The sequence below is a fragment of the Drosophila nasuta genome, chromosome 3, assembly GCF_023558535.2.
Source record: "Drosophila nasuta strain 15112-1781.00 chromosome 3, ASM2355853v1, whole genome shotgun sequence".
NCBI classification, from domain to species: Eukaryota; Metazoa; Arthropoda; class Insecta; order Diptera; family Drosophilidae; genus Drosophila; species Drosophila nasuta.
In genome coordinates, this window is record NC_083457.1 from 28701716 (window position 1) to 28717572 (window position 15857).

Sequence of the window (15857 nt, forward strand, 5' to 3'; positions counted from 1 at the left end):
AATTTTCGGCAATTGAACGCCGATGTAAAAAAAAAACAAGAACAACACGCGGCGAAAATTATAAAAAACTTTTAAAAGCAGTCATAAAATAGTTAAATTAAGACTACTGAAGCCATGGCTGATGTGCTAGATATCGATAATGCAGAGGAGTTTGAGGTTGACGAAGATGGTGACCGTAAGTTGCAAGAACTGCCTAGTCTACTTTAATTTGACAACTAACTCCCACACAAATAGAGGGCATCGTGCGCTTAAAGGAGAAAGCAAAGCATCGCAAGGGACGCGGCTTTGGCAGCGACAGCAACACGCGCGAGGCTATTCACAGTTACGAAAGAGTGCGCAACGAGGACGACGATGAACTGGAACCAGGGCCACAGCGATCCGTCGAGGGCTGGATTCTATTTGTGACATCCATTCACGAAGAGGCCCAAGAGGATGAGATTCAAGAGAAGTTTTGTGATTACGGTGAGATTAAAAACATCCATTTGAATTTGGACCGTCGCACGGGCTTCTCAAAGGGCTATGCTCTGGTTGAGTATGAGACGCACAAACAAGCGCTTGCTGCCAAGGAAGCACTGCATGGCGCTGACATCATGGGCCAGACGATTCAAGTAGATTGGTGTTTTGTCAAAGGACCGAAACGCGTCAAAAAGTCGGAGAAGAGACGCAGATAAACGACGATTTGGAGGCCAATGAAATACATCATATGTAACTTAAATTAGCATAATCCCAACTTGTCTTTAACATACACAAAGAAACCGAAATACAAATGAAATAAAATTTATTGCAGCAGCAACAGTTTGAATATAATTAACTATTTCATCTTCTTTTGGTGCAACAAATGTTTGCGCATCGCCATCTGTTTGTCGCGGAAACTCTTCTTCACCTTGGAACGGGCTTTGTGCCGCAGCATGCCAAAGTTTTTCGTCTTGCGCTTCTCCTTGTTGGTCTTCGAACAGTTCTCGTTGACACGTCCATCCTTCCAGCCGAACCGCTCGCGATCCTGGCGTCCCGCTTGCACCGTCTCAAGACGCGTTTCCTTATCGTGTTTGCGCTTCTTGTAAATCATCTCAATGTTGTTCAGCTTGACGAAATCACTGCGCTCCGTTTCTAACGGACGTTTGCGTGCATTTGTCACCGTCTTCTTCAGATTAGCCGCATTTATCCGCTTAAAGTCCTCGTCGGTGAAGATGCGCGTCAGTGCCAATTCCTGAGCTGCTTCCTTTTGATTTAGAATCTTCAGTTTGGCCTTCTCCTTCTTCTCGGCTTCCGTCAACTCGGCACCCTCACTTGCAATACCCTCATCCGATTCTCCATCATCTTCGTCATCCTCTTCATCGGTGCCATCCGCCTCCTCCTCCTCATCATCATCGTCGTCATCATTATCATCATCATCATCATCACTATCAGCAGCACCCTCGCCATCACTATGCTGCACATCCACCCACTCGCCATCATTGGAGTCACTGTCATCACCATCGGTGTCGATGTCAATAGTCTTGGAGTTCTTTAGCAGCGCCTCAGCACCCAGCACAGTGTCCTGAACATCGCGCTCTCCATAGGCAAGCACCTTGCGCTCCGCCTGAGCTTCTGTCGGTCGCCCGCGATCCTTTTTATGCAGCAATGCTGGCAATTGTTCACGATACAATGAGATTAAAGAGCGTGCCGCCATCATCACTGATTTCTCCTTATAAGCTTTGTACATAGCCAGATCCTGCAACAAATCCTCGCCCATGGCCAGGGGACAACGCATGCAAATCTCTCGTGTGGCATTCAATCCAATTGCCATGACATCACTCGAATTGCGTTCAGTGATAAAATTATTGGCAATAGTTTTCAAGATAGGCTCAATAATGTCGCCGGGCACCAAAGGATGCGATGCCTGGGCAGCAAACTGAAGGACGCGCGTCACAAGCCGTTGATGTGGCTGCAGGAAACGGGTAATGTATGGATAGTAGCCAAAGAGGAAGAGCTCGTGTATGCCAATGAGACGCGAGATCACGTCCAGATGCATAATTTTCACTTCGAATCTGTCGTTGGTCGATTGCAACTGCTTGAAGAGTGCCTCAGCCATGCCCTGAGGATTATGGATCAAATGAATGCCGGAGAAATTGAAGGCGGGTGCGTTCTTCTTTTTCTTCTGTGCTTTTATAGCTTGCTTCTTGATCTGTTGAAGTTGTTTTTGACGTTTTTTTGTCTTCTTGTTCACTCGATTCTGCATTAGTGCGCCCTTTAAGTCTACTTCATTCTCGCTCTCGCTCTCCGAGTTGGCTTCGTCCTCGTCGTCGTGACCAAGGAAGAATTTCAACGATGTGACAAGAACCTAAAAATGCAAGAAATGTAATGAATTGTATATAAATTAAAAATTAAAACTAACCTTGGTAATGGGTGAAAAACAACCGACGTTGGCAATCACATTGACGGTCTTGGTGTCGTTCCAGATGTTCTTCTTGTACAGATCAATCATTATGTCAACTGACATTTTGGCCGCCTTGGGATTCGCATCCCTTAACATGCCGTACATAAAGTTTTGCAGACTCTAAAAAGCAAAATATTTGAACTTTTTCTATTTGCTGTTTAATTTCCAGTACTCACCGAGTTGAGCTTCATGTCCTTGTGCTTGGCATTCATGTTCTTGATGTCCGTGATAATGTGCGTCTGCAAAAAGGTACGCAGATTCTTGTCCTGACAGCGCAGTAAATGGAAGAAGAGCTCCAAGATGTCCAGAGCAGGCACAAGATTCTTATTGCGCAGCAGTATCAAAGCCTTGACAAAACAATTACGCATCGCTGGATCCAGAACGGTGGCGCTATTTCTCAGCAGATCGGTGAGGTGTTTCGGAAACTGTAGACACACCTGTGGATAGCATTGCGCCACTTGTGCAATGAACATCACAGTTTCGTCCAACGATTTGTTTTCCTCGCTTGGATTGAGGGCGAAAATTTCAAGCAAGCTGAGGAAATGCTCGTACTGTGTGTGAAACTCATCGGTGTAGGATTCGGGATCTCTCTTGATGAGATTTTGCAGTTGCGGAAGATTTTCCGGCAGTTGATTGTTGGGCCGCACCATTTTCGACGTAAATTATACGCCGAGCGATGAAACCACGTTCAAAATATTATAGAAAAGGAATGCACGTGTCTTCTTCTTCTTACTGCAGGTTTTTAGGGTTGCCACTGTGTTGCTTTATCAAACTTGTCAATCAGCTGTTCACGACAATTATTAACTTATAACTATAATTTATTTAAAAATGCTACTAGCTAGTTAATATGAATTTTTCATTTTCATAGTTTTTTGTTTTGTAACCTACCATAGTTATCTATTTCTATGGAAAAACTTTACTTTTCTGCAAAAAAAAGTTTAACGCAACAGTTCCGCAACGGTTAAAATGAAACCAGTACGGAGCAGTGCTGCAACTTTTATTTTTTTCTTAGTGACTTTAAGTGTTTTTTTATGTTTTTTTAACATACCCATATATTTATGTATGTATGTAAAATATGGGTATGTTAAAAAAATAATAAAAAAAAATCTTAAAATCACTAAGAAAAAAATAAAAGTTGCAGCACTGCTCCGAACTGTTTTTTTCATTTGAGCGAATTCCGATTAATAATAGTTGACAAAGATATCGGTACATTTTTTAGGGCACACTCATTTAAAGGGCACCAATTTAAATTGAACCAAAAGAAAGGGGAAAAATTTGAATGCAGATTAAAATAGAATTAATATCCTAACTTCACGAAAAGGTAATATGGTGGCTTTGATATTGGTACATAAACAACTTTTTCTCTTTAGATTGCAAAATTTTTTTTATTCAGGTTTTTTTTGTTGGCAATTTCGATATACTTTTTAGCAAAATTTGTATTTTAATTCTAGCTATTTTTACTTGGCAGAATCTGGCAGCACTGGTTTGGAGCAGCTATTCTTTGTGTCCTTTACCAACACTAGTGGCCGCAGTAGAATTAATTTTTTTCCGCAAAAATGATGGACTTGCAGTCCAACGACGACATTGATTTGGAAGATGGAGAGGTATATTCGATGAACAAATGCACAAATCACAATTTTACAAGAATTCATCATCAATTGCAGTTGTCAGCGAGTGGGGACGACGAAATCTATACGCCGCTGCAACGACCGGCTCCCAAAATTGCAACCACACCTGCTGCAATCGCCATAGAGAGCGTTGCAAGTCCGCTTGCCACATGCCACCAAATACAAAGCGCCCTCGACGATGACGAGTCACAGTCCAATACCGAATCTTCATCGGGCGAATCCTCCGAAGAGGGTTGCATCAAAAAGTTACGCACCGATGCCGCCTCCACAGCCTCAACTGGGCTCAATCAGAAGAAACGCAAGAAGCGCATACGACGTACGGTTATGGTACGAGTGGCGCCGCCAACAGACACTGAATCAAATCGAGCACGTTTCAAGAAATACAACGTGTGGACTGCAGCGTTACAGGAGGATGCGCTTAGTGAAAATATGCGAGGTTGCGATGTCACCCGAAGCAGCAGCGATCGCAATGTGGAGAATTATGATTTTTCATTGCAATATCGTATGAATGGTGGGAATACATTAAAGCGTCGCCTGTCTAACTCCTCCGATGAGGGTAGCTCACATCCAGCCCACAAAAGGGGTCGTCAATCAATGCGCCCTTCGACAGTAGAAAGTCAGCGGGCGAGAAATTCGGTTAAGAGCCGCCTTGGACAGCGTTCGCGTTCACGTCGTGGAAATTCATCCGCTAGCGGTTCCTCAGATAATTCGAGTGAGCCAAGGCATATACCCGACTTGCAGGAAACGGGCGGACGAGATGCATGTGATGTGGCCAGGGAAATGGCCAGAAAACTCTACGAGGAGAAGGACGAACTTTTGGGTAACATATCTGAACTATCATCGATAGTTTAGCTATATAATTTATTATGATTCTTTGCAGTGCGAGTTATTGAAATTCTTGGTTTAGAAGTGCCTTTGGAGCTATACAAGGAAACTCAACGTATTGAAGCTGATGGAGGCATGATGATCAAAGTAATTATTTCAGATGATACAAAAGCTTTTCAATATTAACAATTATTTTGATACTGTTATAGAATGGAAGACGTCGTCGCACGCCGGGTGGAGTATTTTTATTTCTTTTGAAGCATCATGATAGTATAACGCCAGCGCAACAAAAGTCAATTTTTACTGAAGATCGCCAAAATGACACCAAATCGCGCAAGCAAATTGAGACATTGATACGCGATCGCAAGGTCGAGGAACTGAAAAAATGTCTAAGCGACAAGAGCACCGAATTGCCTTCATTGCTAATACGCAAAGAGCACGACTCTTTGAATCAAAACTATCAGCCTGGCAGTTGTAAGTTGTGGCAATTAATGTTAATTACATGGTAACAAAATGTTTATTTGTTTAATTGCAGTATCTAATCCGCCGCCATCGCCAGTTGGGCACGAACAGAATAGCCCTGAGTATAAGACACATGAAATAAACATAAATCTCATTGATGCTGATCTACCCTCAACTTCAAAAGCTGCAGCAGCGACGGTGGGCCTTAAGGAGTTGGTCAGCTATGATGATGATATCTTGGATATTAATTGCGGCGAAATGGACCTATTCTAAATGAACAAAACGCAAAGCGTTACATTATGCGGTCGGCCATTTATTTATATTCGAAAAAATATATATATTTGTGGCGATCAGTTTTACATTTAAATAGCTAGACCCATAATTGTACATCTAAATAAATAAATAGTATGTAAGATTTTTAGAAAGATTTATGATTTGCAAATTTTTCAAATACAGTTTGTGTTGAAAATGTTGCGGCAATACTTAAAAGAATTGACTTACTATCGGGGGAATTTTCGATACTTTAACGGTTATTTATTAGAAAAACAATTTTTAGCGACATGTTTTTGAGAAATCAAACCAATAGTTCAAATAGTTGCGCCATACAAATAAATGTGTTACCAGGCTAATAATTGTACTGCAGTATATCGGTATATTTCGCTACGTAATATAGTATATTGAGAAATTCAGGCTGTGGTCGCGCAGCGCTGTTGCAAGCAGATGATTTCTAAATTTCTAAAATTATTGTTGTTGCAACGTAGCGAAAAAGGTAAATACATAACAAAAAATATATATTTATATGTGTAAACCATACGTACATAAACCATATGTACACATAAATAAGACCCACGTCAAACGTTTGCGTTGGCGGTAGGACAAAAAACAAAGTGCTGTGATCTAATTTTGAACTTGTAAACAACACCATGACGACAACCTGTGAACTGGAATCGTCTGCAAATGCAATCGAAATAAGCCCAAAAACATATAGTTATGCGCTATTCGAAGATGTGCATCTCGCGCTGTCAGCGGCACCAGGTCAAGGAGAAACGCTGCAGACTCGCGGACATTTCAACTATTTTCATTACGGCTGCGATGGCACTATGGATGCAGGTTGGGGCTGCGGCTATCGCACTTTACAAACGGCCATCTCATGGATTATTAATAAGCGCAATGCCACTGCAACAAATGTGCCCTCAATACGTGAGATTCAGAGCATTCTGGTTAAGATCGGTGACAAATTGCCGCGTTTTATTGGCTCACGCGATTGGATTGGCACGCTGGAGGAGTGTTATGTGTTGGATACGCTGTTCGACGTGCCGTGTAAGATTCAACACGTTAAACAGTTGAACTGCGATCAGGTGATTGACCAGATACGTCGATACTTTGTTGAGTATGCTGGTTTCATTGCCATGGGCGGGTTAAGCGACACAGCATCAAAGGGCATAGCGGGCATACATCAGAGTCCAGTTGCGGGCACATTTTTGCTGGTTGTGGTGAGTCAATTGAACCCTGCTTGACTCCAATTTGTAACAACATATAAGTTATACGTGCTAACTTTTGATCGTTTTAGGATCCGCACTTCTCGGGTGTGCCGAGCAGCAAGCAACAGTTGATTGACGCGGGTTATGTGCGTTGGATGCACATGGATGAGTTTCGAGAGAGTGCCTATAATCTCTGCTTCATACTGCAGAAATAGTTTACTTTAATGGCTGCCACGTATAAAAGACCACATTAGCATTTAACACACAGTATATATCGGTTATATGCAACGATAAAATAATACAGGGAAAAGTCGATTACCGAAATTCACCTGTATTACCTATGTATAACAAATAGAAATCTTAAAAGTAAAGCAAACTATTTAAGCAAATTTAAATTCAACTCAATTGAAGTTTATTACTAAGTCCATAGGTTGCTGTTTTTAAATTGATTTTAAAGACACGAAAAACGCAAGCTCATAGAGTCATAAAACTTTAATTTTGTTGTAAATCATGCATCGAAATAAAATGTTTGTCATTCCAAAAAGGTTCGCATATAACCGATAGTAACTGTAGTTGTAGTATCCACTAATTATATTTTATGTACTCAAATTAGTGCAAAGAGAATACATTTGTTTATATTTGCGTTTTTGTTCTCTTTTTAATTTTAGCTCGTTATTATGGATCGTATGTATTGATAAGTAAACCGCACACATACATTTAAGCAGTTTATTCCCATGGAAATGGCGCTGATAAGCCGGCGACACTGAACGGTTACCAATCAACGATAGAGTGTTCACACACTGCCACTGCCGAAACCATAAAAGACAAAACAACGCAAACCTGGTGAAACACACATCGATAGATAACGATAGAAAAAAAAACAGTAGAAGGAAATTCCTCGCCACTTGCAGCATGGATTTGCTGCATCGCGTCTTATTCACTGCATTCGGCACCTTGACGCTCTTCTATGTGGTCGTCAAGATAAGTCTGGGCTATTGGAAGCGTCGTGGCATACTCCACGAAAAGCCCAAGTTTTTGTGGGGCAACATCAAAGGAGTTGTGGGTGGAAAACGTCATGTGCTGGATGCGCTGCAAACCATTTATGACACACACAAGGGCCAAGCGCCATTCGTTGGTTGCTATGCGCTGCTTAAACCATTTGTTATGGTGCTAGATCTGGAGCTGGTGCACAATATTCTAGTCAGCGACGAGGGCTACTTCACCAGTCGTGGCCTCTATAACAATATGAACAATGAACCACTGTCGGGGAATCTGCTGCAGTTGGATGGCCACAAATGGCGATCGCTCCATGCCAAATCTGTGACTGTGTTTACGTCCAGCAACTTACAGAAGTTGATGCCGCGCCTGCTGCAAGTGTCTAATATTTTTGGAAGCCGAATTGGTGAGCAAAAGCTGCAGCAATTTAATGTCAGTCAACTGGTCGATGGCTACAACATTGAAGTGATTGGCTCACTAGCTTTTGGACTGACCGGAGATCAGGTCGAGTTCCGACAGATGTCTCGCAGCTATTGGAACAATTTTAGTCTATGGCGTGCCTACTTGGCTTTAGAATTGCCACTGCTAGCGCGTTTGGTGCAGTACACCAGCTACGATGAGCTGGCTACGAATTACTTCTATAATCTCGTGCATGCACAATTGTATCAGCAGCGTTTGAGAGATCGCCAACCGCTCCAGAACTTTTTTGCAGTTGTTCTCCGCTGCAGATGATGCGCTGAGTGACGCACAAATTGCAGCCCAAGCTTTTGGCTTTATCTTAGCGGGCCTGGAGCCATTGAATGCGACGTTGGGCTTCTGCCTTTATGAGCTGGCATTGCAGCCGGACCTGCAGGATCGGGTAAGAAGCGAGATCCAGCAGCTGCTACACCAACACGATGGACAACTGACGGCGGACAGCTTAAAGCAGCTGAAGTACACGAAGCAAGTATTAAATGGTAAGCGTTGCATTTCCTAAAAAGATTTCAGAACAGCTTATCAAATTTAATTTCAATAGAAACGCTTCGTTTACATACGCCATATCCATTTTTTGCTGCGACGTGCCACCAAGGAGTTCGAGTTGGCCAAGTCGGTGTTTGTGATTGCGCGAGGCAACAATCTAATCATACCAGTGGCCGCGATTCACCGTGATCCTTCAATATATCCCGATCCATTGCGATTTGATCCCGATCGCTTTGAGGCGGCCGCTGTGAAAGCACGTCCAGCAATGTCATTTCTACCATTTGGCCAGGGATTGCGTGGATGCATTGCTATGCAACTGGCCGAGCAGCAGTTGCTGATTGGTCTTGTCGCACTGTTGCATCATCATAAGTACGCTCCGTGCGCCGAGACACAAATACCTTTACAGTATGACAATCGGAAGCTCTTATTGATGCCAAAAACGGACATTCAACTGAGCGTTGAATATGTGGACACCTAGACATTTAAGGTCAACGAATTTTTTGGGGGAGATTGTCGTTTTTGCTTTTGTTTATATATGTATACATAATTCCCTTTAATGTTGTTTTTATATACAAGTACGCTTGATTTGTTTTATGCACTAATTTCTGTTATTTTATAAGGCGTAGGCTTGTGTGATAATGCTGACAGATACCTTAAATTCTTAGCTGTAAGTTTGTGGTTTTTGACCCGCACTTGAAACAAATGAATGAACAAATAAACACCATAATTGTTATAGATCTAAAATTAAGTATTCAATATTCAATCAAGAACCATTCAAATTCAAACGAGGGCGGCATTAATTTTAAATTTCGATTTCAATGATCGATAAGGTTAAAAGTGCGCTGCCCAACACTCAGTGTCTGTGGGTAACACATAGTGTGACCGCCCTTATTATACAGGTTGTTCTAAAATATCAGAACATTTTATGTCATTACAATTATAATTTTTTTAAAAATAATTCAAATACTACTGATAAAAAGGAATTCTCTTTTTTTTGGTTCAACAAAAAATAAAAATAAAAGGCAAAGAAAATTTTCCCAGAGCAAAACAGAGGAAATATTAAGTTAGTATTTTATTTCGGTATAATTTGTATCGCAAAATAGTAGATTTCTCAAATAGAGCTTGCGGTCACGCTTCTGTTTAGAAGCAAAAACAAAGCCGAGCGAGTCGGACGTGCGACCGTCGGTGCGCGGGATTTTAAGTGTAATTTGTTAAATAATTAAACGCTATTCGATAACACACTGCTGCCCATGTCGAAACTCGCGCGTCTAAATAAATCAAAGTTTGTGTAACAAGAATTTGGATTTATTTCCACAAAGCTCGCATGTATAAATGTATATGCAAGGCATTTGTTTGCGGTAACTGCATTTCTTCCAGTTCGGTTGTTTTTTTTTTTGTCTATACGAAGTGTCTATGTGAGTCCCCAATAAAAATTTCATAAATTAAACGAATAATATCGAAACGGCTGTTTGATGCATATGAAAAATTGAAACGAAATAAGCACGAGAAAAAGTAACTGCTAACGGCGGCGGCAAAGGCGACAGCACTTTATAACTGTTGTTTGGTCGAATGAAGAAGGTAGTGCAAAAAATAGAAAAGGAAGAATAGGAGAAGGAGGAGTGTGAAACGACGTGAAGCTAAAATTGCCAAAAGTGTGTACATATTGTATTTAAATATTTAAGTGAATAATTTTATGCAACGCACACACACACATTCATGCAACATCAACTGTCTGTGTTTGCAGTGTGTGTGTGATTTCCCGTGATTGTGATTGTGAGAGTGTGGTGTCTACAACAAAAAACAAAAACAACAAGGCGAGTAACAAAAGCAGCAGCAGCAATAACATCAACCAACTGTGCAAGGATCAACGACAACGCTGCCGTCGCCGTCAGGGTAGTTTGTTTGAACAAAGCCAAAGCCTAACATCCACATATAGAGCGACACAGACGGTGGGCTGAGGGCAAGACGAGGACACAGTGAGGCGAGGCGAGAGTTCTCTTCTCTTTTGTGCGCTTTTGCCGCCTGGAATGCGCTGCAGCCCAACAACAAAAACAACAACAGCGAACAGACACACACTTACCCACCGGCAACAGTGGAAAGGGGAGGAAACGCTGTTTAATTGTTTGCAGGAGGCAACAGCAGCATCCATCAAACAAACGAGTGCACTCTGATGCTGATGATGATGATTCGTATTCAGATGTGAATGCATTTCGGACAAATAGATTATCGAACTCTCGATGACGCCGCTTGAAATTTTGCAAGCATAGAATGTGAGTATCCTTTTATTTTAAGTGTGTGTGCGTGTGTTTCATCTTCTTACACTTTATAAAGACTTGTTGTTGCCGCTCTTTCCCCCATTCTGTTCACTCGCTCATTCACTTTTTGCGCTCTTCTTTCGAGTGTGCTAATTATGAAAATGATTTGGAAAAATGTAATTAGGTTGAGTGCTGCTCTGACCTGGCAGCAGACAACAAATGAAGCAAACAACAAGTTAAGCTTCACAACAGCTTCCAATTCTCACGCACACACAGAGCAGCAGGCAAGAGACGAAAGTATTCCAAGGCCTTCCAGTACCAATTCCAGTCAGCGTAAGCCATGAAAACTCCTTTCATTGCCATCCAACAACAGCACCAGCAAGAGCAACAACAACATCTGAAACAGCAGCAAAAGCAGCAACAGCAATTGTATGCTCCCTTTTTGAAGTTGTCGCGCTATTTGCGCAAGTGCAGGGACTCTTTTCTAGATGTGTGTGCGTGTCGTGTCGTGACACGATAGTTGCGTGCATTGCTACGATTGATGTTGACCATATGCAGACGATATTAAATTACAGAGTCACTTTTTATAAAGCTGCGAGACCTTTTCTGTTAACAATTTTATATTGGAACAATTTAAGGGACATAATATATACACTTTTAAAACAAAAAGGTATTTACAAAAAAATGAACCACAATTTAAATATAAAAGTTATATTTCAGTTTCATTACTGAGCACTTCAACTCTTGCTCATCTCTAATCTGTACTCAGCGTCTGCTTCTTTCACCTCTTTTATGCTGTTGCTGTTTGTATTGTTTGTTTTGCCCCCATTCTAATAATGTGCACACTTTAGGCTTAAATATTTTGCATTATGTCTGTGTCTGTGTGTGTGTGTGTGTGGGCTACTTATTAACCTTTTTTACGTGCCTATCGCTGAAAAGTAAAAAATAGGAAATTGAAGATAATCATAATGCGTTGGCGGACAGCATCCAAAAAGGGTCATTGACTTTGTTTAGCTATCAAACTGTCATATATCTATGGGCAATCTATATTTCCGAGGCTTAGAACTTTTTCGCTTTTGGTTGTGTTTTGTTGTTGTTGTTGTTGTTCGTTTACCTTATTTGGGGGTAACATTTATAGATTGTAGTACTATATATTACATATTAAATGGGGTTGTTTATTTTTGGTGCTCAAGCAACGAGTTTTTGTTATGTCTCCATTTTGCAGTGGAAATTGACTGGCTGCGTGTGTCGTAATCAGAGCAGGAACCGGAGCAGCACGTTGCCAACAATCGTCGTCGCCGTCGTCGTCGTCTTCGTCATCGTGTGTAACTGTAAATTGTTGTTTAATTAGAATTTCATTTTGTTGTATGTACAAATGCCGTTCACTTCCACTAATTGTTGTTGTTTTTTGAGTTTTCTTATCTTGGCGTTTGTTTGAAATTTCATGTCTCATTTCTTTGCATACCTTTCAAACGACTTTGCTACGGGGTTACGGGGCTAACACACTGATAAGAAACTGACACTCACATATCACACACAAGTACATACAATACGAAATATTACAGTACTATTTCTCTTTGTGAGATCTCTCTCACTGATAGTTGAGATTTGCATTCAATTCCACAATTGTTACCGTGAAATGCATCATATATTGTTTATTTAACTATATACTTTACTATTTACTTTGCCCGACTTTTCTCAGACTTAATTCAAGCAGTTTCGTGTTCTATTTGAATTCTATTCGGTTCTGTATGCATTTGATATGCATGGAATGCACCGAGTTTGGGCTACTGGAAGGTAGAAGTATCTTTTGCTTATCAGATACTTGCTGGCCAAGAGTAACATTCAGCAAATGTGTAACCTAATCCCAAAAGGCATTCAGCTGCCTCTGCACCTGTTCAACTGTTTAAGAACACAGAACTCAGAACACAGACAGCTGCTGGCACCGAAATAACTTGGGCACCTCCTGGTTATGGTTGGTGGTTATGGAATGCCACGATATGGGATGGTTTGGATCGGTGGTATGTTTATGGCCTGTTCTCCTCCTCGGCTGTATCAACAAGCAAACAGAACTGCACAGCATTTTATATATGAAGTGAAGAAATAAAGAATGGCAATTTATTTACCCATCTATTTAAAACTCTGGTACAGCAGCAACTGTTGTTCTTCTGACCAAGCTAAAACAATTGCGAAGTCTTGAAATACCCTTCAAGTTTATTTTAAATGTCGAAGGGTAGTATAACCATATAATAAATAATACAAAAAAAGAAGTCATCTCCAACATTATAAAGTATTTGAAGGAGTTATAATTACCAAAATTGGTGACTTAAAAGTTATTCATAAAACAAAATTGTTGACATCAAATTAACTTCTAAATTGTTTGCTTTAGTCTCAGTAAGTTGTATTATATTTCCTAAAAATAAGCAACACAGTCAAAAACACTCAAATGTAGGTTTTTTGTTCAACTTGTGTTTGCTTTGCTATCGCCGTTTCGCTTTTTTGCTTTGAGGCGTGTAATTTTTAATTATACTTTGGGCAATAGAAGACTATGTCTGCAAACAAATCTGTTATATACAAGCATACATGCAACAACACAACTAGAGAAATACTATATGTATGTGAATATAATGGCCGATAGTCTGGCCGAGCCTGTTTGCTGTTTGTTTGGTGTTTGCATACGCCAACGCATCGTTGTTGTTAAAGTTGTTTTGTTGTTGTTGTTGTTGTTGTTGTTGGTAAACAGCTGGCGGGAACTGGGAACTTTTTGAGAGTCTCTGCTGCGACTCTTGAAAGTTATAAACTGGCCCCTTTGAGTCTTTCGAGTCGAGTAACTGCATGAATGAATGCATTTGTTTTGCATCATGTTCATTCGTTCGCTCGTCGTTTATTCGTTTCGTTGTTGTTGTTGCTGTCTGACACCCACACTTGCAAAGCATTTTCGTTTCGTTTTCGATTTCGTTTTCGTTGCCCCGATGCATGGGTGTAAAATTTGAATGTATGAATGAATTCATGAATATACATACATACAGACACTCACATATATGTGTGCATATATGCATATTAAAGGAGAGGCGTGCTATATACTCACTCACACACACACACATACACATACATAATGTGTAAGGTTGCTGCCCACGAGCCATTAAGCTTTGCTAATCTTCAACTCCTTGTCCCGCAACCTCTTCCATCTTCCACTTTTGAACCCTAATGAGCGTCGTGTTTAATTTAACTATCGCCTCTTGCGTGTCGACGACTCAAACGGGCAGCGGCAGAAAAAAAAACCAATGCAAAGCTCATTAAAAAAGTTTTCATTTTGTCGCACGCCCTGGGAAAATGTCAAAAGTTGAACGCTTGGCAACCTAATGGACTTTTCCCAGAGTTCTTTAGAGTTTTGTAAACTTTGCTTGTATCGCATTGAATAAAACATGTACGAAAATCCATATTTCTGATGCTCAAGCAGAGATCGATAGTTGTAATGTGAAGAGCTCAGCTCTGTCATCGGAGTCTTACTGTTATGGAATTATGCGATTAATCAAAAAGCTTTGTCCAATTAGGCGGACAGTCGTCGCTTGAATTAATTGTTTGTTATGCCAGCAAATTAGTAAATTCTCTTTAATGACTTGTCTCGCTTTTTTTTTCTGAGTGTGTGTGCTTAGCAATCTGCATGCGAGCCATTAAACGATTTGAGCTGCAGAGCTTTTGAGCCAACAAAAGGGAACAGTGAAAATTGACATGTGTTGACTACAAAGTTGCCATTGCTATGTAAACAAAATATATGTATATACACAGAGACAGAGACGTGTACTAGTTGTGTACATTAAGAAAAGAAATCTGTGTGGGGCCAAGAAGACAGACGGACAGACGGACAGACAGACGGACAGACAGAATGCGGCTTAGAAAAGCGTCAGAGCGAGCCGGCAAAACGGCGACTGAAAAACAACTAAGCATGAGCAAGAAGGCGAAAGAGAACAAAATAACAACATGTGCCGGCTAACGGTACTTTTGTTTATCATTAATGAGTGTTGTCTGTGGCGCCGAGGGGCGGGTGCACACTGTACCAAAGTAGATGTGCATACATACATCTTCTATTCACATTTGTGCAAAAAAAATCTTAAGAAAATGGTCTTAAAATCTTCAACAATATTCTTACGAATTTTCGGTGGAAAGTTTCGCGCAGTTGTTGAATGGATTTTAATTAGCATTCGTTTGCAGCGGATCGCCAACGAGTGAATTGTGAATAATAGTCTTAATGAATAATGTTCATCCCAGCGCTAATGCCTGCCCAACGTATCCATCAAAGTGCCGCAGCTGCTGCTTGACCCATACTGAGTACTCGGTTTCAGCAATCAGTCTATCAACCTAGTTAGATCCGGAGTTCTAGATACTTGCAAAAGATGCTGATGAAGTACATTCAACTCAAAGTGAAGTAATTCACATTTGGGCGAGGAAACAACGTATAATGAACTTAAGAATATTTGGGAGATTGATGTAGAACAGACTCGTAAAATGTTTATATTTTACTTTCGAATATATTCCATTTATGATAAGCAATATTTCATCGAGTGGCGTAATAAATATTGTTAAATTCTCTATCAAAAAACGTTTCAATCGTTCTTTATTATCTTTTTTTGTGGTATGCGCCATATGCTTAAATTTTAAACAACAAACTTTATCGTTCTGAGCATGAATAATACAAATGTTATACACATTTTTTCCCCATTTCGCGTCAATGTTTGAAAAACTTCTCTTTTAAGACTTCGTTAGGCAGAGCTTTAACAAGTTAATTAATATGGATTCCGTGTAATATAAATACAATGTGTATGCATGTGTGTGT

General features: G+C 40.6%; 6 protein-coding genes across 33 annotated transcripts in view; 5 read left to right on the top strand and 1 right to left on the bottom strand.

Annotated features, from left to right (window-relative positions):
- The first annotated feature begins 1 nt into the window (after position 1).
- LOC132792208 (RNA-binding protein 8A) lies at positions 2-807 on the top strand. The gene is made up of 2 exons (XM_060801466.1): positions 2-175; positions 235-807. The coding sequence occupies exons 1-2, from the start codon at positions 115-117 to the stop codon at positions 669-671; spliced, it is 498 nt and encodes a 165-aa protein (XP_060657449.1). The 5' UTR covers positions 2-114; the 3' UTR covers positions 672-807.
- LOC132792205 (protein SDA1 homolog) lies at positions 762-3147 on the bottom strand. Its single transcript, XM_060801462.1, has 3 exons — positions 2593-3147; positions 2375-2536; positions 762-2320 (listed from the first exon to the last, which is right to left on the bottom strand). Exons 1-3 carry the CDS (start codon positions 3064-3066, stop codon positions 812-814), a joined length of 2145 nt encoding a protein of 714 aa, XP_060657445.1. The 5' UTR covers positions 3067-3147; the 3' UTR covers positions 762-811.
- Positions 3148-3722: 575 nt separating this feature from the next.
- LOC132792207 (phosphorylated adapter RNA export protein) lies at positions 3723-5767 on the top strand. The gene is made up of 6 exons (XM_060801465.1): positions 3723-3737; positions 3885-4020; positions 4081-4864; positions 4925-5016; positions 5079-5343; positions 5405-5767. Exons 2-6 carry the CDS (start codon positions 3973-3975, stop codon positions 5602-5604), a joined length of 1389 nt encoding a protein of 462 aa, XP_060657448.1. The 5' UTR covers positions 3723-3737; positions 3885-3972; the 3' UTR covers positions 5605-5767.
- A 273-nt stretch (positions 5768-6040) lies between these two features.
- LOC132791264 (probable Ufm1-specific protease 1) lies at positions 6041-7600 on the top strand. Of its 2 annotated transcripts, XR_009632889.1 has the most exons (5): positions 6041-6100; positions 6176-6824; positions 6902-7047; positions 7481-7526; positions 7559-7600. XR_009632889.1 is itself a non-coding variant. In XM_060800113.1 (4 exons), exons 2-3 carry the CDS (start codon positions 6255-6257, stop codon positions 7025-7027), a joined length of 696 nt encoding a protein of 231 aa, XP_060656096.1. In that variant the 5' UTR covers positions 6041-6100; positions 6176-6254; the 3' UTR covers positions 7028-7047; positions 7481-7559. The 2 variants fall into 2 exon arrangements, 1 of the variants encoding a protein (XP_060656096.1); XM_060800113.1 differs by having other exon boundaries at positions 7481-7559.
- A 120-nt stretch (positions 7601-7720) lies between these two features.
- Positions 7721-9506, top strand: LOC132791263 (probable cytochrome P450 6u1). The gene is given in 4 exon segments (XM_060800112.1): positions 7721-8507; positions 8509-8764; positions 8824-8852; positions 8854-9506. Coding segments are annotated over 4 exon segments (1461 nt in total). The 5' UTR covers positions 7721-7724; the 3' UTR covers positions 9247-9506.
- Positions 9507-9903: 397 nt separating this feature from the next.
- LOC132793284 (myb-like protein I) overlaps positions 9904-15857 on the top strand; it is a 41842-nt gene continuing 35888 nt past the window's right edge. For 11 of the 27 annotated variants that reach the window (XM_060803052.1, XM_060803062.1, XM_060803054.1 and 8 more), the window contains exon 1: positions 9904-11038. The gene's annotated coding sequence lies outside the window, so the exon portion shown is untranslated. The remainder of the gene's footprint in view (positions 11039-15857) is intronic. The other 16 variants (XM_060803070.1, XM_060803053.1, XM_060803069.1 and 13 more) reach the window with 3 other exon arrangements.

Bases quoted from the DNA above. Each gene is read 5' to 3' on its own strand.
- LOC132792208 (XM_060801466.1), top strand. From the start codon at position 115: ATGGCTGATGTGCTAGATATCGATAATGCAGAGGAGTTTGAGGTTGAC. The intron at 176-234 runs GTAAGTTGCAAG...CCACACAAATAG, and splicing joins GGTTGACGAAGATGGTGACC to AGGGCATCGTGCGCTTAAAG.
- LOC132792205 (XM_060801462.1), bottom strand. From the start codon at position 3,066: ATGGTGCGGCCCAACAATCAACTGCCGGAAAATCTTCCGCAACTGCAA. The intron at 2,537-2,592 runs GTGAGTACTGGA...TTTGCTTTTTAG, and splicing joins AGGACATGAAGCTCAACTCG to AGTCTGCAAAACTTTATGTA. The intron at 2,321-2,374 runs GTTAGTTTTAAT...TTGCATTTTTAG, and splicing joins GTTTTTCACCCATTACCAAG to GTTCTTGTCACATCGTTGAA.
- LOC132792207 (XM_060801465.1), top strand. From the start codon at position 3,973: ATGATGGACTTGCAGTCCAACGACGACATTGATTTGGAAGATGGAGAG. The intron at 4,021-4,080 runs GTATATTCGATG...CATCAATTGCAG, and splicing joins TTGATTTGGAAGATGGAGAG to TTGTCAGCGAGTGGGGACGA. The intron at 5,017-5,078 runs GTAATTATTTCA...ATACTGTTATAG, and splicing joins ATGGAGGCATGATGATCAAA to AATGGAAGACGTCGTCGCAC.
- LOC132791264 (XM_060800113.1), top strand. From the start codon at position 6,255: ATGACGACAACCTGTGAACTGGAATCGTCTGCAAATGCAATCGAAATA. The intron at 6,825-6,901 runs GTGAGTCAATTG...TGATCGTTTTAG, and splicing joins GCACATTTTTGCTGGTTGTG to GATCCGCACTTCTCGGGTGT.